The 20,116-nt window shown below is 49.4% G+C and overlaps 1 protein-coding gene across 6 annotated transcripts in view; it reads right to left on the reverse strand.

Moving 5' to 3' along the window:
* The window catches only part of GOLM1 (golgi membrane protein 1), a 55,082-nt gene that overhangs the window by 18,288 nt on the left and 16,678 nt on the right, over nucleotides 1–20,116 (reverse strand). For all 6 annotated transcript variants that reach the window (XM_025984163.2, XM_072763371.1, XM_025984164.2 and 3 more), the window contains 2 exons: nucleotides 6,169–6,223; nucleotides 3,461–3,563 (listed from right to left, as the gene is read on the reverse strand). In XM_025984163.2, the coding sequence (XP_025839948.1) occupies nucleotides 3,461–3,563; nucleotides 6,169–6,223 (158 nt within the window). The remainder of the gene's footprint in view (nucleotides 1–3,460; nucleotides 3,564–6,168; nucleotides 6,224–20,116) is intronic.

The raw sequence follows: 20,116 nt of genomic DNA on the forward strand, positions 1-20,116 counted from the left end.
ACTTCCAGACCCTGGACAGCTTTCAGATCAAGAGAAGAGGGATCCCTGGGATCAAATCCCACATCAGGCGCCTGGTGCATGGAGCCTGCTTCTCCCTCTGCCTGTGTCTCTGCCCCTCTCTCTCTCTCTCTCTCTCTCTTTGTGTGTGTGTGACTATCATAAATAATAAATTTAAAAAAATTTAAAAAAAAAAGAGAAGACTTACCAAAAAAAAAATTAATTTAAATAAAATTGTCAAGAACATGCAAGTCGCAGGGGGTAGACACATACACAGTAGCTTAAACCACAGGAGAAAATGAGAGACGCAGATATCCTGACAGTACCAGACATGCCCACTGTGAGCAGACAGTATTGCAGAAGCTCGGGACTAGCAAATGGGCAGGTGCACAGCCATTCCTGACCCTGCACAAACCTACAAATAGGTAAGGTGTACTGTTTTCACCTGCTCTCAGCCCTGCCAAAATCAAATACAAAGAGCCTCTCTTTCCCAGGCTTGTGGGTGAAAGACAGCTTTCCACATTCCAGCTCCACAGCAGTAAGGAAATCACCTCAAAATGAAGCTCAAATTCCAGGACACAGGTCATGTGGACAGTGTCAGTGTGATTTCTTGAAGAGCCACAGGTGGGCTTCTGTTTACATGCACATGGTAACCATTCAGTTCAAGCATAGACACTCACAGCACGCAGGCGCCAGAGTTATTCTAATTGGTGCAATTGATGGCTGGAATACTATAAATGGAATGTATGCCATACAGGGATCTATGAAGGCGGGTGACCCAATCATCCAGGATGCTAATCATCAGAGGAGTGTTCTATTCCAGGAATAGCTTTTGCAAACTATTTCTCATGGCATGGAGGTGAGATGACAAGCAGTTCACGTGAGAAACTAATCCTAAGTGCTTTGGAGAAAGCCTGCAAGGCAGGGCTAGAGTGGTGGCTTAGCGCTGTCTGCCACAGGTGCCGGAGTGAGAAGTGAGGATGCTGATAAGGAAGAACGAACACCAACTTGTGCATCAGGAAACCTAGCCTTGCTGTCAGCTCTTTCACTCCCAGCGCTGCCTTCTATAAAAGGCTTAGACTGCCAGGGTGCTTTAACAGAGGACGTGTGGACATGCCTTAGATGCTTCTCCCCACAATGTGAATGCACAATTCTGCAGATATTGCTAACAAGGGGTCCATATCTTTTGTCAGATTCTCAAAAAGGGTCTATAATCAAAGTAAGAATAGGTCTTTCCAGCTTCCAACATCTCATGAACCTCATCCCCAGGAAACATGCAAGACTTTGGGCAGGATTACTTCAGTACAGATGTCAGCCAGAAGTTGTTTCAATCTAGCCATCAACTTCCTAAGAGAAGAGTGAGTCCAGCACAGCTGGCCATCCTGTTCACTGTCCACTCCAACATGGAGAGCAGAGTGGCCCTCCCATCACTGGGCCTGGCCGACTGTTGATTTCCAGCTAGGTCATCATCTCTGGGTCAACATTATCAAGTGAGGCCTTAATGGCTTATCCTATTTCAATGAATAGGAAGGAAATGAGTGTGAAGGTATCTTCTAAGGAGAATGATAATGAGACTGAGGCGGTCTTCATTTTTGTCTGAATGCATCTCGCTGGTTACTAGCCTAGCTCAAGGGTTCTCGACTGAACACAACTGGCCTTTGAGCAGATACAGCTGTATTATGGGGCCTGCCCTGCTCGCTGGAGGATGGTAGCAGCAGCCAAGGTCTCCTGGGAGCAAAATCACCACCCAAAATTGAGAACCACTGGCCTAGCTGAATAAAGTTCCATATACATACTTTCTAATTATGTTTCCCTCATACTGTTAGTTCATGTGCTCTGCATATTTATGTATTTGGGGCTTCCTTATTTTAGTAGCATTTGTTTTTAAAGTGTTCAGGAAGATGTCACAGAGAGACAATTTTCCGGAAGGACATCAGAATCCCAAGGAGGGCAGCAGGGTGAGGAAACTTAGGTAGAAGGCAACGTGGTGATTTATGACACTAAACCTACAGCTAAGTCCTTTATAGAAGGAAATAATCCAAAGTAATCATAAAGTCATACACATTAACATCAGCCTAATTATAATAATCGAAACTTAGAAGTAACCTCAATATCCAAAGAGGGAAATCATGAATTAAATGTGGTGCCTCCATAGTATTAACCAGCCATTTTTAACGATACGACATTCTGGAACAGTATGGACTTTTACGTAGCTAATGGAAGTGGGGGAAAATGATTTAAAAATGTTACCGGTGACGGCAATTATGTGAAAAATTCGTACGACCCTGGACACGGATGAGGAAGAAGTCAGCAGATGGAAAGGAGGACTGGGCTCGTAGGTGGCTGGTTGCCTCTGAATCCCGGACTCCCTGTGCCCGAGTTACACCACTCTCTAAATTGGTTTTTACAGGCAGCCCCGGTGGCCCAGCGGTTTAGTGCCACCTTCAGCCCAGGGTGTGATCCTGGAGACCGGGGACAGAGTCCCGCATTGGGCTTCTTTCATAGAGCCTGCTTCTCCCTCTGCCTGTGACTCTGCCTCTCTCTTTCTGTGTCTCTCACGAATAGGTAAATAAAATCTTCAAAAAAAAAAGTTGGTTTTTACTATCTTACTATGGCGTTTACCTAACTTTTTGAGTTTATGATTTTGGTCATAAAAATATTCCCAAAAGTAAATGTGTAGGGTCATCCGCTAAGAACACAATCATATTGTTAGCTGAGGATGGAGCAAATGGCGTGGTGACTTCAATTACTAATAACGTTCTGTATGTGGGACCGAGCTGGAGGGGGAGATTGTAGGTGTTCTCACCACACATGCAAAAAGATTATGGTTAATTAGCTTGATCAGGGATGTCATCCCACAAAAGAGATGCATATCAAAACTTCGTGTTTTATACCTTAAACATATAATGATTTACCAATCACACTTCAATAAAGCTGAAAAATAAAAGCACTTCATTCTCACTGTAGAAATTTGGAAAGACACTAAAAGCCTCAAAAAAACAGTGTCCACGTGCCAACATCTAGAGATAAATCACTGATATGATGCCAAAATGCCCTTCAGTCCAGGAGCTGGACTTGGGGCAGGTCTGTGCACTTCAGGAGACATTTTAGGAAAGGCTTTCGATTATTGACTTAACCAGCACACCTGCACTTTAAAACTTAAGGTAACTTTACAAAGGATGTTGATAAGTCATTTACTGGGAGGAGCACCACCCTCCTGTGTATTCTGGATTATGAGCCACTGGCTAGTCCTTTTCCATGGCTTTCTGAGGCACTGCTCACACTTACATGATAAAGTGTACTTTTCTAAAGGACACATCCCCTAGATAGACTGCACCTCCTGCAGAGCCTGTACGTGCCAGGATGGGAGGGGTGGGCACAGAGCATCCCCACCAGCCTGCTCCCACGGCTTGGAACACAGCAGCCCCTGAGGGGTGTACACTGGTGGCTAAGACACACTTACAGGTCGTAGGAGAACTTCCGCTCCAGGTTGGTCTGGTTCCTCTGGAACTGGAGCACATCCTGCTGCAGCCTGCCGTAATTCTTCTGCAGGGCCTTTAACTGGTCTGAGCCAAGAGGAGGACCCAGAATCATGCAAGTCGTGGGCACAGCCATCATGACAACAGCAGACACATCAGAACACAGTGGGCAATGGCACACCGGCGAGTAAGGAGGGAAGGAAAGAAGGATGAGAATATTCTACAATTGGGGCAGGGGAAGCCCTGGAAATTAGCAATCTGACCAGAATATGCACCCTGACTCTTCTCCAAACCTCTCACTTAAATCACGTTTTTGACCTCTGACCCTTAAAATGCATTAAAAGGTTCTGATTACCTGTTTCTTACACATCCTGAACCCCGAGCTGTTCCACAAGGTGACACACAAGCCACCATGTCCCCTGGTCCTCAGCAGACTTATTCTTCAGCTTGTGAAACACCAATTTCCACACCTGCTCAGGTCAGCAGCCACTCATGCAGACCCCTGGCCACCAGGCTACCTGCCAGCCGCCTCCTACCACCCGTCCACCCAAGCCAGGCATTCCCAGATGTGCTCACTTAAATAACCCCCGGCTGTTCCCCAGGCTGGGAAACAGCAGTTTTCCCTGGAGGAGATGCATCAGCCCAGTCCTGCTGCCCTGACCTCTGAGCTCCTAAAAGCCTTGCAGAAAAAAGCAGCTGCTGACAAAGGGTCAGGCTGGGTGGAAAGAAAAGCTGCCAAGAGGTGACAGCAGAGGGGCCGGAAGGCCACAACCAGGGCCCGGGACACAGCTCTCAACATGCACCCCGAGGTCTACCCTCATAACTCTAAGCCTACAGGGCTCTTGGGGGGAAAATAAAATGAAATAAAAATGAAGGACTCAATGAAATGCCAAAACACACAGCAACATGGCTCCATCTCACACGCATTTCTAGAATATGCTTCTAGAGTTAAAACTGTAGGGATGCAGAACCACTCAGTGGGTGCTGGAGGCTAAGGCAGGGTACCTGTGACAAAAGGCTGGGGGGATACTTCCTAGAGGGACAGGGTCTGGTCATGACATGGGCATCTAGGGGATTGTGCATTTGCTGAAACACACAGAACTCTACAAAGGGCACACTTTATTAGGTATAACTTACACCTCAATAAACCTCACTTAAAGTCCCAGGGTGCCTGGGTGGCTCAGTGGGTTACGTGTTTGCCTTCAGCTCAGGTCATGATCCCAGGGTCCTGGGATGGAGCCCTGCATCAGGCTCCCTGCTCAGAGGGGGGTATGGGGGGCCTGCTTATCCCTCATCCCTCTCCCTCTTGCCCCGCTTGTGCTTTCTCTCTAGCTCACATACTCGCTCTCAAATAAATAAATAAAATCTTTAAAAGAAAAAAAAAGTGCCATAATCAAACCAAGTATGGGTCTGGAATACAGTTGGCAATAGAAGGGATGAAGTACTGACACTCACAATGTAGACACAATGTAGATGAGTCTCACAAGGCCACACAGGAAAGGGGAGCTCTGCAGAGCCTCAGCAATAGTGACCCACCTAACTCTGTGAGACCCTAAATCTCCCTACTCATATTCTTAGAGCTAGATTTAGAATGAGAATCTAGACCAGCACCGTCCAAATACAATGCAAGCCACGTAGGTAATTTTTCTAGCAACTACATTTTCAAGAACGAAACCAGGTGTATTATTAATTTTAATAATACATCTGATTTAGCCCAACAGCTATACGATATTATCAGGCCAACACATAATGAACATAAAGAATTATGAATTAGATATTTTATACTCTCTCTTTCCTACTATGTCTTTGAAATCTGGTGCGTACAATCAGAGCACATCTCAATCCAGACGTTAAGTCTGCACTAGGAATTTTTTATCTGAATTTAGGTTTCATCAAATGTACAGTTAAAAAGTAGATGGATATACTCAAGTTGTAGATACTTAACACTACTAAAACAGAGTGGAGTCTCAATCTTAAATCACTGAAAATAACATAAAAATTTAAAACCCAGTTTCATCCCAATAGCCACATTTCAAGTGTTCACTGGTCACACGGCTCGTGGCCACCACTCTGGATAGTGCGGCTGTAGACAGACCTTCCTGTCCCAGAGGCAGGAGGGAGGCTCCGGAGCCAGTGCAAGTTTCCTACTGGCCTCATGGGACGCAGCACTCCTTCCCACAGGCCCTGAGCAGCACAGGGCCTGCTGACCCGCGCCCCCGACCCAGTCCTGCCCTCTGGACCACTGCTGCTTTGCAAGGCCCGATGGAAACCCAGCTCTGGCTGCCAACTGAAGCAGGGCAGCAAAGAATGGAATTAGATTGGGGCTGGATAGTTTTTACAATTTTCATAAAGGAAACCTAAATTCAGGGTGACTCAATTAAAAAAATCCTATATATACCACATATATTTTACAGTTCTATATATAAGGTGATTTGTTCTGTATACTTCTTAGCCTATGAAAACAAGAGAACCTGAATTCTATACCCTACAATGTCTTCAGCAACATTTTTAAAAGGAAAAAGCTCTTTAAGGAATTGTAGTTTGGCAAAACAAATACAGTAAAGATTACTCAGTAACTCAGGATCCTACTCATCATTAGATTAGAACAAGAACCCCTAGAGAGGACAAGAGGAAAGGTGACCCTTTCCTAAAAGGCCTAACATCTGCTGTCAAGGAGGGGATGAGAACTCACCTTGCAGGGTTCTGATGAGCCTCTCACCTGTGGTGATATTATTCACTAAAACTGCCTGCAAGGAAGATAAACACAAAATGAAACATGCTGGCAACCTAACAACTTCGAAGAGTCTTGATAAGATGTTCCAACTGGGGAAAGGGAGTAACACCCCTCCCCCATCCCCCCTCGCCTCAGCGGCTGTGGCAGGGAAGGGACGGGACGGGTTGCAGATGCTGCTGCAGCCGGAAAGGAGCTCACGGGGTCAGAGCTTTGCTTTCCCAATGACAGCCTGTAACCCGCAAGGACTAAGTGGATCCTGCCTCTGTTTGGGCCCAGGATGTGCTTTCTTCCACAAAAGCTGCAGCAGCAAGTGGGGATTTTCCCAGGAGGGCAGGGGAGGGGTTCACATGACGTGACACCAAGCAGGGAAGACCAAAAACAGAGGAGGAGGAAGAGACAACACAGGACTCAGGAGAACAGTGAAAACTAAGGGAAAAGTAAGGAAAGGAGGTGTGAAGTGTACGTGACAAATGCCCACACCGGCCAGGTGACCCTCAGGCCTCTGTAGTCGGCTCCCTCCTCACACTGGGTTCTAAGAGATGGACAGCACATGAGCCCATTTTACAGGACAGGAAACTGAGGCACAGACTGGTGAAAAGACTCAAGGCCATGAGGCTTTCTCCACAGCAAACAGACAAAGCCTGAACCTGAGCCCAGCAGGTCTGATCCGGGTAGATTGGGCTCTGAGCCCCCAGCAGGCGCCCAGGCTAGGGGGCTGGACCCTGTGCCAAAAGCAAACATCCGACGAAGAGGTGACTAGAATACCAAACATCTGAGCGCCTCACACAGGCAGGCGCTGCTTTGTTCACACACCGAGCCGTGAACATTTCCTACTGTGTAACAACCAACAAAGCCTGCAAACACCACACCCTGGACACGCTGCCTGCAATTCGGAGACACGCTTCTGCCCAGTTCCCACTTAACGATGGGTAGTGACAACCGTGCCACCGCCCGTGTCCGTGCCTCTCACTTCCTCCCAGGCCACTGCCCAGACCTTCCTTTCTCTTTGGCTCAGACAGAGTTTTCTGGAGTACAGGGGCGTGCTCCCAGAAATGAAACCTGGCCAAACAAACCATGTTTATTTTGGGAGATCTGAGGACATGGAACATTTCCTGGTACAAGAGGAAGTAAATCACAGTGACAGGTCTCAGGGACAGATTACCAAGGGGAGTGTTAGTCGATGGCCTAGGGGGTGGAGGACAGAAGGGAAGCCTAAGTGACGGGGCCCTCGCGCGGCGCGGATGCTACCAGCACCGCTCAGGGATGGCAGGATGCCCACTGTTCCATCTAGAGCCAAAAAGACCCGGAATAGAATCTTGGAGAGAGATCTGCACCTGTGCAAAGGACAGCTGGGCGCTAGGAGCAACCCATCCTCAACAGGTGCCCGGGATGGAAGCCGTGGCAGCGCCCCTCAACGGAACGTCACGCGTTTTTTTTTTTTTTTTTTTAAGATTTTATTTATTTATTCATGAGAGACAGAGAGAGAGAGAGAGAGAGGCAGAGACACAGGCAGAGGGAGAAGCAAGCTCCACGCAGGGAGCCCAACGTAGGACTCGATCCTGGGTCTCCAGGATCACACCCTGGGTGGAAGGCGGCGCTAAACCGCTGAGCCACTGGGGGTTGCCCTCACGCGGCCTTTAAAACAAGTGACCGCGACGTGCTGTTACCACACGGATGTACCTTGAGTGCACTGAGCGAGGCCAGTAGAATTACTGCCTGGTTCCACTTCCACTCATGTATTCTTTTAAGAGAAATTGCACATGAGCAGGGGTGGGGGAGTGGGTAGAGGGGAAGAAACTCAAGCAGGCTTCATGTCCAGCATAGAGCCTGATATGGGGCTCAACCTCACGATCCTGAGGTCATGATCTGAACTGTAACCAGGAGTTGGATGCTCAGCCAACTGAGTCCCCAGGCACCCCAGGATATTTCCCACTATTCCTTCTCCACTTGTTCCCCTTGGCCCCACTCCAAGAAATCCACCCCGGAGTCTGCAACTATCTGAGGGTCGAGAAAGTATCCGAGGAAATGTCTGTCTCCCATGTAACTCCACTCTTCTAAAGATATTTTAGTTATCTTCCCCCATCTATTTATTTATGCATGGAAAAGTACAGATTGCACCCAAGTCAATGAGAAAAGGATCCTGGAACGCCATCAGGATATTTTATATGGAGTTTTATATTTATTGAAAATCTTGTTAAATCATCTTCAGGGAATAATGAAGATGCTTCTAGCTTTTTGGAGATTCAATTTAAAAAAATCTGCATTAAACAGTATTATTTTTAAATGAATTCTATATTCTACTCTAAACAACCCAGCTGTTTTTCCACATTTTGGTGCAGAGCGACTCTGGGAGAAGTGGACGGCCCCGCGTGTGGACGGCCCCCGGGGACACCCAGTGGCAGTCACTGCCACCAGCATGTAACTGAAACTGAGCTCGGCAGACCTCGGGATGAACCACCCACGGACACATCTATCATCACTGTTCTATTCTGAGACACGTGCATATTTGATGAAACAACTTCCGCATCAGACTCCTGGATAAAGCAGCTCAACATGTTGTAGTAAATTTTCAATACAGTAATTTGACAATAAATCCAACCGCTCTAAAAGCGCCAGAAGATGTAAATGACTAACTTCTCAAAATCTGACCTTTCGGAAAGCTCACTGGAGGTGCGGCGCAGACCACATGACAGGAGAAAAGGCCCACGGCACTGCTCTGCGTGGTTCGCTCACTGAAATAACCTGCTTTGAAGGCAAGAGCCCCTCATGTAAGCCTGACTTGGAGGCCCGTCAGACTAAGCCCCGTCCCCCGCGGGGCCTGGAGAAGCTCTGTGTAAGGACACTCCTGTGAGTGTGTCGGGGACAGACCTGGGAGACAGAGCAGTCCTGGTGACCGGGAAGGATGCGGACAATGAAGGCAGAATATGAACTACTCATTAGTCTTCCCATCCCCCTCACCGATTTCAAAGTCTCCCAGAGCAGCGCTACCCAAGGGAAAGGCAGTGTCAGTCCTGGGCAGACCCTTAACAATTTCTAGTAGTCATATTAAAGTGGAGAGAAACAGATTGGGTAGAGGATCAGAACAAACATTTCCCCAAAGATGATACACAAATGGCCAGTCAGCACCAGAGAGACGCTCACCGTCGCCAGTCGCCACTGCAACACACGCCCAGATGAGAGGGCACCGTGTCACACACACTGGCACGGCTTCAAGCTAAAAATGAATAAGCAGCAAAAAGGAAAATAAATATGGACAAGTATGGGAGAAAGTGCAGAGACACTGGAACCCTCAAACACGGCTGAGGAGATTGGGAGATGGCACAGTCGCTGTAGAAAGAGGCTCGGCAGTTTCCCAAGATGTTGAACGGCTGTCACACGACCCAGCCCTCCTCTTCTTAGGTATACCCAAGAGAATCACAAGTACGTGTCTGTACGACATGTGTCCCCAGACGTTCACAGCAGAATTATTCATAGCAGCCAAAAGGTGGAAACACCTCAAACATCTATCAAGTGAGGAACCCGATAGACAAAACGTGGTATAGCCACGGCGTGGAGTATTATGCAGCTGTAAAAAAGAATGAAGTTTTGACATGTGCCGTGAGGCCTGAAAACACTAGGTTGAGTGCAAGAAGCCAGACACAAACACACACACACACACACACACACACACAAACACAGCCAGACACAAAAGCCACAAAATGTAGGATCCACAGAGAGGAAATGCCCAGAGCAGGGAAATCTGGAGAGCCCCCAAGTACATTAGTGGGAGCTGGGGTCTGGGGTAAGGAGACCTGGGGACTGTCTGGTTAATGCATGTGGGATTTCTCTCGGGGGCAATGAAAATGTTCTGGATGAGACGGTGCTGGTGGCTGCACCATAACATGAACATACCAAACCCACCAAACCTACCAAATGATACACTTTAAAATGGCTAAAGTGGTAATGCTTATAGGTCCTGTGAATTTTGTTCCAATTAACAAAAAGAAACAGGTGAAATTAAATACCTTAATCTGGCACACCCAAATTATCATTTCAGAATGTAATCAACACCGAACAGTATGAATAACGGTTTTTTTCCATACCAAGCCTTCGAAATCTAGCACATTTTTACATTTTTACAGCACATCTCAAATGGGACATTGTCAATGTTCAACTAGCCACCTGCTCGTGGGACAGCACAGACCCTGAGGAATAAGGAGGAGTGAAGAGTCAGCTGGCAAAGAAGTGCCAAGGAGTTATTTATTTATGGTGTTGTGCTAATATTACACACTCACACCACCACCAAAATAAGCCCAGGAGACACGGCTGTCCTCAGGCCAAGGGCCCAGGTGAAGGATTCCAGAACTCAGCAAACCTGCCCAGCATGTGTATCAGGGGTCCAGCACGAGCCTCAGCCTGGAGGCACAAAGGTGGGCCACCCACACTACTGCCCCCATCTCACCAGACGGGTCCTCCCCAAAAGGCAAACAGAGGGGTGTGCAGGGGGACTCCAGGTCCATGCCACTCTGGCGCAGCAGAGAAGGTCTCCAGAGAGGCTGGGCCTAGGCGCTAAATGCAAGGTCTCCTCAGGGAGCTGGAGACCCAGGACTCCAGGACGCGTGGGAACCTGCAGCCTAGCTCCTCAAAGCTCCCGCACACAGCAGGGGCACAGGAGTGAGTATATGCACGTGCAGGAGGAGACGGAGACGGAGAGAGCATCAGTGCAAGGATGCTGGCGTGTGGAAGACGTTCTGCTGTGTGAAAGGAAGCCGACACAAAAGGACACATACCACACGATCCCACTGATGTGAGACATGGAGGTTAGTCGGATTCGGAGATAGGAGGAGACACTGTGGTTGCCAGGACCTGGGGGAAGAGGGAATGGGGCCGGTGCTTCCCTGGGGAAGGTGGAAAAGCTCTGGAGGGTGTGGCAGGTGCACAGCAACGTGAGCATAATTAATGCCACTGAACCGTGCATTCATGGTCATTTTATGACCATGCATGGTGCATTCATGCATTAAATGGTCATTTTATATGACGCACCTTTTACCACAATGAAAACAATAGCCAAACCCCACAAAGAGCATGAGATAGGTGGGTCAGTGGACAAGTGAGCGTGTGAGAACATGGAGGCCAGAGCGCAGCAGTGGGCTGGGAGTGCATGCTCCGGGGTCACAGCCAGCAGAGTGAGCAGGAGGGCGGGTCAGAGGGGCCACAGGGGCTGTGGGTGGGCAGGAAGGTGGGGCTGCGCTGTGGACACGGGACCACGGGCTCAAGCCACAGAGTAGTAAGGGGCGGCAGGGGGGCGGGGGGGGGTAAACAAACCTCTAAGTGAAGCTTAGAAAAGAGAAACCCAACCACCCAGGACACCACCCCATTACGCACAGGGCATAGCTACTCTCCGCACCCCAACAGCTCCCGCCAGAAGGTCCCACCAGCTGTCAGAAGGGTGGAACATCCCCGGCCCCGGAGGGCTGGGAAAGCAGCACCTGCAACGGCTGGAGGGACCGGGGGCTCAGGTTGGGTGGCCCAGGCAGGTCGCCAGCACCCACAGCTCTGCAGAGCAAGGTCCGTGAGGGGTGCCTTCCGTCATGAGGACAAGCATGAGGCCCCAGAGGAAGGAGCTCTGGACCGAGGGTGGCCTCTTCACAGGGGGCCTACTGTGGGCATTAGGTCTTCTCTTTCCACATGAGGATTTGAACAATTTCTCCACCTGCACCTGTGGTTAAGACTACAGCTCTGCAAACGGGGGTGGGGGTGGGGGTGGGGGATACGGATACTAAGGATGAAAGAGGAAACAACACGAGAGACTCCTAACTCTGGAAAATGAACAAGGAGTAGTGGAAAGGGAGGTGGGCGGGGCGGTGGGGTGACTGGGTGACGGGCACTGAGGAGGGCACTTGATGAGATGAGCGCTGGGTGTTATGCTGTATGTTGGCAAATCAAACTCCAATAAAAATAGATACACAAAAATAAATAAATAAAATCATCTCTATTAGTGTTCAAAAAAAGGAAAAGGAAACAAAACCGATGTCTATCAGATCACAGAACTCAGAATAATCCCAGTTCGCCACCCCCGACCCCCTCCTTCAGCCCACTGAGGAAATCAATGACAAGGTAGGTCAGATGTTCTGTACGAATTTCCCAGCAAACGCTGGTCCTGCGGGGTGAGGAAGTTCAGAAGTGAGCAGGTGGGGTGGGGGAGGGTTGGCGTCTCCAGATCAGACAAAAGCAGCCCCAGGAGCACCTGCCCGCTCCTCCCAGTTAGGCCAGACAGCAATGCACCTGCTCCGCCCCCGCCCTCCCTGCAGCCTTGCCAGTGCCCCCCACCCACCCCACCCATCCCCGCCCCGCGCCCCATCACACCTGGGGGGGTCCGTCCCAGGCCCCTTCCCATGGGTGGGGCGGGGGGCGGTGCAGGAAAGGGGGTCCGTTGCTCCCCACACATAAGCAACTTGTGTTCAATGGCAAAGCTGCCAGAAGGATGTAGTCAGCCAACTAGAGAATTCCCAACCTGACAGACCCCGTTTCCTCAGGGACCCAGACCTCAGAGAAGCTGCCCTCTGCGCATTCCCACCCCTGTGAAGCCACATCCCAGCGCCTGTCATGCCTGCAGCCCCACCTCCTGACACTCATGCCTGCTCACTCCACAGGCTCAAGCTCCTCCCGCCTCCACCCCACCTCCTCTCTGCCCGCTCCCTCCCTAGCATGTCCCCCAGACTGCCCCCCAGACCGGGGCCTGCCCTTCAAAGCCCCAGATAGGGCCTGGCCAGCTCGGTTCCATCCAAGCCTAAGCGCTCCCATCCCCAAACTCAGTCCAAACTCCTGAGTGGCTAAAAGACCCTTCCTGAAGGGCTGTCTCTGCTCTCAGGGCCCAATCTGCCCACTCCCCACGCTCAGCCACAGGGGGTGGGGGGACAGTCTGGGGCGCTCCCAGGTGAGGCAGCACAGGAACACCTGCCCCAGCCTGGTGCTGGAGGCAGACGCCCCCGCCCCCGTCTGTGGGACACAAGTGCTCCTGCGCCATCCTGAACATCTTGCACACCTACTGCCTGTGGGATCTAGATTCCCATCAGATGCACTCACTTGACACTGAAAGACTGAGCGGTTAGGGGGTCAGGGTACAGAGGAGGCCAGATGCAGGTCGCAGGTACAGCCTCCAGCCATCTGGAAGCCACCTGTGGAGGAGATGCTCTCCAGACCCTTCTCACCTTTCTGCAGGCACCCACATCCCTGCACTAAGCCCTTGCTGCTTCACACAGCTGGAATGGTTTCTCTGTCTGCCCCTGGCCCTGACAGACCCATTGACTTGCCTTTCTCCACCACTCAGGGCACCCTGGGGACGCGGGACACAGCCCGGCCCATCCCCAGCACACTCCCAGCACCCAGCAGGGGAAATACTGGAGACTTCTGTCTGGAAAATCAGTGGGGATTAAAAACAGAAAAGCTCTTGTAGAACCTTTCCGGGCTTCAATCAATCACAGTGATAAGAGGTGATTAAAAAAAAAAAAATCAAAGAAACTGTTTTGACCCGCACAAGTCAGCTCTGGCCCCCAGGAAAACCACCTCCCCAGAAGGAAATCCCCAAGCTCTCCAATGAAGCCAGAACACTCTGAATGCCGCAGGAGATGTCGCGGTGGGGCCAGGGGGACCTGGCGGGGTGGGCTGGGGGCTGGTCTACACCCCCACTCAGCACTAACCAGCCAGCCTCCCTCAGGCACCTCCAGAAGTGAGAGGTGCTGGGGTGAAAGCACTCTGAAGACTCTAGGGCAGGACAGATGACCAGACTTCTTAACGATGGCCACTTCCTCTTTACAAAGTCACTTTCAGAGCCAAATGCAGCTACAGTTGTGGGGAGCGGCCCTTCCCCCGGCCCCCGAGTTCAGGTTGGCCCTCTGGCTTTCACTGCCCAGGGGCCACGGAAAGGTCTGCTCTGCTCAGTGACCCCTTACAGCAGCAAGGCCGGGGGGGGGGGGGGGGGGGGGGGGGGGTGTTCAGACCACACATGCCCCCCCCTCGTGACCCCACTACTGTGGAGAGCCCAGGTCACAGAGGTGGGAGGCAGAGGTGAGGCAGGCCCCTTCCCCCTCCGCCTTCCTAGCTGCCCCTCCCTATAAGCTTTTCTTTCTGGACTCCAAACAGTTAACACTTGGCCAACATCTGGTCTCCTAGCCTGTAGCCTGGCTCTAACCCTCTGGCTTTTCCTCAATCAGCTCCTTCCCCTTATAAACGACTGTGACCCAAGCCTTTCTCCAGCCCTGCTGCAGCATTAATTTACATACTTAACAAATAAGTGAAAAGTCCAAAGCTCTAGGGGGGATGAACGGCTGCAAGAAAGGAGCCTGGCACGAAGGTCACAAACACAAATACAGAGAAGGAGACTATTTCTGACTAATTCTACAGAGCCAAAAAGCCAACACAATAGCAGGAAGCTCCGTGATCACAGCCATGAGCCTCTGAGTCACTGGGGTCTCTCAGGCTCCTCCTCCAAGCACTTCAGAGATGAAGTGTGCATAACCTGCCTGCACACACCTTTAGGGCCACCTGGAGGCTGGGGGGGGGGGGCACCAGAGACCCTGGTAAGTCTTCAGACCTGAAAATATTAATCAGCCTTCTGACAACAAAACGAAAGACTGAATTCAAGCACTCTGTGCCAGCTTCAGGAGAGAAGCAGACCTTTACAAGTAATTCTCCATTCACTTTTGGCAAAAACTACCTAAAATCTGGGGATCTGTTCTTACTTAGGCCCTTTAAAAACTAGTTTGATATGTAAACAAATATTTACTTGGAAAAAAGGGGGAGACGCCTGGGTGTCTGCCTTCAACTCAGGTCATGAACCCAGGGATCAAGCCTCATGTTGGGATCCTTGCTCAGTGAGGAGCCTGCTTCTCCTCATTCTACTCCTCTCCCTTGCTTATGCGACCTTTCAAATAAAATCTTTAAAAAAAAGAAAAAGAATTTCACCACAAATGTGATGGCTTAAAAACATGACTCCCAAGTCTCTGCCACCGTCACCTGCAGCTTCCCTCACTCAGGTGCTGGTGTCAGTGACCCCAGACCTCATTGGTGAAGCCTAACTCCCACCCTTTTCAGTTTGGGCTGGCCTCAGTAACCTGCTCCTAGGAATGCTGAAGAAGTGACCCACTCAGTGAAAGGCTTAGTGAGTTGGACAGTGTGCCCCCAAACTTCATGTCTTCCCAGAATCCAAGAAGCACCTTATTCAGAGACAGGGTCTATGTGGATATAATCCAGGTGACATGAAGTCATGAAGGTGGGGTGGAAGCCAGTAGGACTACGGGGTAGAGGGGCAAACACACAGGGAGATGGCCGGGACTGGAGCGACACTTCTAGGACCCATGCAGACCAGGTCAGAGACTGCAGGCAAACAGCAGTGGCCAGAGCCGGTTCCAGAAGGAGCCTCCCCCGGAGCCTTCTGGGGAGCACAGTCCTGGCTGACACCTTGATCTGGAACTTCTAGCCTCCAGAACCACGAAAGAAATACCTTTGTTGTTTTAAGCCACCTGGTTTGTGGTACTTTGTTACAGGCCAGCCCTGGGAAATGCCTACAAAAGGTAACAGCCTCCCACAGGGGCACTCCCTCCCCCCTGTGGGGATGGCGCCCCAGGAACCTTCCAGCCTGCAAGCTTCAAGGAGGCCCAGCAGCCGTGGGGGGAAAGCCACCCTATGTGCTGGGGGCCTCGACCCCACTGAGGTCTGGGGTCACTGACACCAGCACCTGAGTGAGGGAAGCTGCAGGCGACGGTGAGCCTTCTGGCACCCAGATAGAACATGGAACAGACCAGTATCTACTGAGCCCTCCCAACTGCAGATGTGTGAGTGCAAAATAAATGCCATCATGGCTTTAAACCACTATGTTTTGGGGTAACTTGTGATACAGCAAATAAGCAGAACACCACATGTCTATATAACCCCGTTCCCCTAAATGACACGTGTATCTTCATGTTCAAAACACAGACACCTATGCCAATGAGGCATCAAGGTAACCTGCAAAAGTTCCCTTTAGCAAACACTTATGAACTATATCCTTGTCTGGAAGCTGGCCCCTCCGTGCCCCTAAGATAACCATACATAATAAGTCAGGTGTTTCTGGGTTTTTAATGATGTGCAAAAACCAGATGTGTTCCAAAGTGTTTCTCATTTAAAAGGCCCCCCTTATGTTCTAGCATCTTCACAGCACATGTCCATTTATAAAAGCTTGAGTATAACGATGACTTATAAATGCTTAGCTATCATCTGAATGTTTTAAAAAGGGTGTGAGGGGTTCTCAGTGGTTAACCCTGGAGGGATGGAATTACAGGGGATTAAAATTTTTTTTTTGGTATTTTCAAAACTAACAATAACAGTATTTCAATAATTTAAAAGATAACTGTTTTGAAAGTTACTGAAGGCTGCTGTACACAATCATTTTGTCTGTTTCAGAAAACTGAACATCCCTTCTCATCTACAGCTCAGGAAGCGACCATACCAGTGCTCCCACCAAGTTACAGAAGTCCTAGAAAGACGAAGTATGCAGAAACCTGCAGAGCTGCAATTGTGTAGTCAAATCATCTTAACCACACCTCTTTCTGCAACAGAAGGGGAAGTAGAAAAGAAAGGAAATGAAAACAACAGGTCCATCTTCAAGGAGCAGCTAAAGTCTCACATGAAGTGTTTATCACATAAAAATCTGAGGCTTTGGTTCACATTAAAAAAAAAATCAGTGGGATTTGGTTCATATTATCAAAACAGAAGCCAACTGACATGTCAATGCTCCAGACAGTGGACACCTGCAGAAGTTCAGAAATATGAACTCTAAAACCACCAAACATAATAGTGAATGGATGGGTGAAACAGGTGCTGGGGAAAAGAAGGGCAGGTGTCGTTAGGAGCACCAGGTGATGGATGGCAGCGCTGAATCACCATATTGTCCACCTGAAGCTAGCAGAACACTCGACTATGCCAGAATCACAATTTTTAAAAATTCATAATAGTGACCATCTTTGGGCAGGAGGGAAAGGAGAAAGGAACAGAGAAGGGGAACAAAGAGAACCTCAACTTGATAATGGTTTTTGTTTTAAATAATTTCTGGGAGAGGTATTAGCCTATCATTCCTCTGACCTCTCTGCACGTCCTGCTCTTTCATACTAAAGCTGCTCCAGGGATCATTCCAGCACCAAAGCCAGCTGGCGAGACCTCACGTGACGTTTCACACCTGCCTGCCCACTCCGGGGGACATCTGAAGGGGCGCCTGAGAAGCCAGTCTCAGTGCTGAGGACCTGCAGACACACCCATATTCCAAGTCGGCAGGAGTTGGCAATCTTGGGGGAAAAAAAACTCAGCAGGAGGTGAGCAGGAGGTTTGCAACTTGGCACATCTTCTAAAAATTTTCAGGGATTCCAGTAAACATGGGTAAAGATGTAAGAAATAGCTTAGAAAAAACAGTATCAATGTCAATTACTTTGTAAGAGCACTGCCAAATTACCTTCAGAGAATTCTCTCTTAATCATAATACCGTCCACTTTAAAATCATTTCATTGAGAAAGGGTCAATAAAATGAAAATCCGGATAAGACTATTTTATTTTTAAAAGTACAATACTGGGGCGCCTGGGTGGCTCAGGGGTTGAGCATCGGTCTTTGGCTTAGGTCGCGATCCCAGAGTCCAGGGATCGAGTCCCGCATCAGGCTCTTTGCCTGCTTCTCCCTCTGACTGTGTCTCTGCTTCTGTGTCTCTCATAAATAAATAAAAGCTTTAAAAATATAAAAATAAAAAAACAAAAGTGTAATACTGCAAAACATCCAACATTTCCTCATCAGTGTCTGGATGAGCTACCTGTGTTGAAAGGATCTGGGCATGTAGGAAAAATTGTGCATCTGCACATGTTATGTGTATCATCTTTTAAGAAAAATTCAATATTCTCCAAGGCCCAACACCCAGAAAGTCTGATCCAGTGTATATTTAAAATCCCCAGTGGGATCCCTGGGTGGCTCAGCGGTTCAGCGCCTGCCTTTGGCTCAGGGCGTGATCCCAGAGTTCCAGGATCGAGTCCCACGTCAGGCTCCTGGCATAGAGCCTGCTTCTCTCTCTGCCTGTGTGTGTGTGTCTCTCTCTCTGTGTCTCCCATGAATAAATAAAATCTTTACAAGTAAAAAATAATATTTGTATTTGTGTAAGTGCCCAGGCGATTGCGACGTGCTGCCTGGCAGGGCCTGAGTTATCTCAAACAACTTTCCTAACAAAACTAAGTTAATAAACGCCAACTTAATAAGCTGGGCTGATAAGCCCACATCACTGAACACAACTAAGCAACAAAGGCTTTCCCAGGGAGCACAGCCCCCCGTTACAAGGTGCCCGACGCACCATTCACAGCCCGATTCTGGACCAAACAGCAAAAGGGAAAAGATACCAGAGCCCAAAGGAGGCCCCGGCTCGGCCCTGTGCTCTCCGGCAAGCAGGACAGTCCATCAGTAGCCATGCCCAGCCTGTCCCCAGAGTTCTCTGCCTTAGCATTCAAACCCATGCTGCCCAACGTGGCTACCCAAATGTAGTCAAAACTAAATAAAGTTCACAATTCAGTTCCTTAGGCCCAGCAGCCACATTTCAGGTGTCCGACAGCCATACAGAGCCAAGGGATGTGGTTCAGCAGAACACCAAGAATGGCTGTTTCCCTCCTCGGGAATTCTATTACATGGAACTGACCCGAAGCACTGATTTCATGACCCCATTTTTCCTGAGGGGTCTGGCCTTCAAACTCCTATCCAGGTGCCACCTGATGGCCACAATACTGTGCAGAGAACAGTGGCCATCCAAGGGGGGGGGGGGGGGGACTCCAGGAGGTCAGAAATCTCTAAGTCATGTGACACTTGCAAACCGCACCCCCCAGATGCTGACACCCCCAGTCATCCCATGGCCGAGAAGCTGCATCAGACCACCAGACGATTCTTTAACATTCTGAAAAAGAGCCTGATTCCAATTCAAACTACCAGTGCTAACCTGAGAGAGAATGAACGTCCTGATGTAACAGCCAACCCTCCCTCTCTGAGAACCGCCTAGCCACACTGAAAGATTCGAGTGGGGTTTTTTGCCTGGGAATTTGGAATTGGGGCTCAAAGAGAGGTAGCTGGAATCCCTTGGTCTTCTGAAGCATGCAGATAAACACAGCATCTCATCACCTGGCTTCAGCAACTAGGGACTTGGACCGGCCTGGCTACCTGGGGCCCCTGCCACAGCCCCTGTGTTACGCAGGGAGGGAGGGTTCTGGAGCACACCCCCTCACTGTGGCCTGCGTCTGCACAGAGCGGAGGGCGGCGCTCCTGCAGGCTGCAGGGATCTGGGCCTCATCCTGAGGAATGGCTCCACACTCAGCCTACGCACCAGTCTCACGGGTTTGTTGAGACAAATACAGGAAATGATCCCTGTGGACATTTAGCTTGGCGTCTGGCTGAAGAGAGACGCAGTGACGTAAGCTCTCCTTGCGGCTGTGGTGGCTGTCACGGTTATTTGCTGTGGCTCAGCCACACTGTTTACTCTTGGTTCTAATGGACACCCCAGCATCTTCTTAATTCTTTCCTAAAGGTAGGGCAATTTTGTTCCATGGCTTCGATTTGGAATTAAAAAAAACAAAAAACAAAAAACAAAACCCATACCAAAAAGAAGAGTATTACCACTACAGTATTACCACTACAGTAAACTGTGGTTTACTCCCTCTATTTCTATGCCATTTACTGGTACCACAATTACTAGGACTAGTTATAATGACACTAGATACCAGTTTTTTGAGTGTCTAGTCCATGCCGAGCATTGTGTGAAGCTCTCTATAAATATTATCTCACTGAATCCTCACACTGTAAGGGGGAGTCTACTGTTATTCTCACTCAAGAGCTGAGAAAACAGACCAAGAAATTTAAGTGACTTGCCTAAAATCATGG

This window comes from Vulpes vulpes, chromosome 1 (assembly GCF_048418805.1).
Source record: "Vulpes vulpes isolate BD-2025 chromosome 1, VulVul3, whole genome shotgun sequence".
NCBI lineage: Eukaryota > Metazoa > Chordata > Mammalia > Carnivora > Canidae > Vulpes > Vulpes vulpes.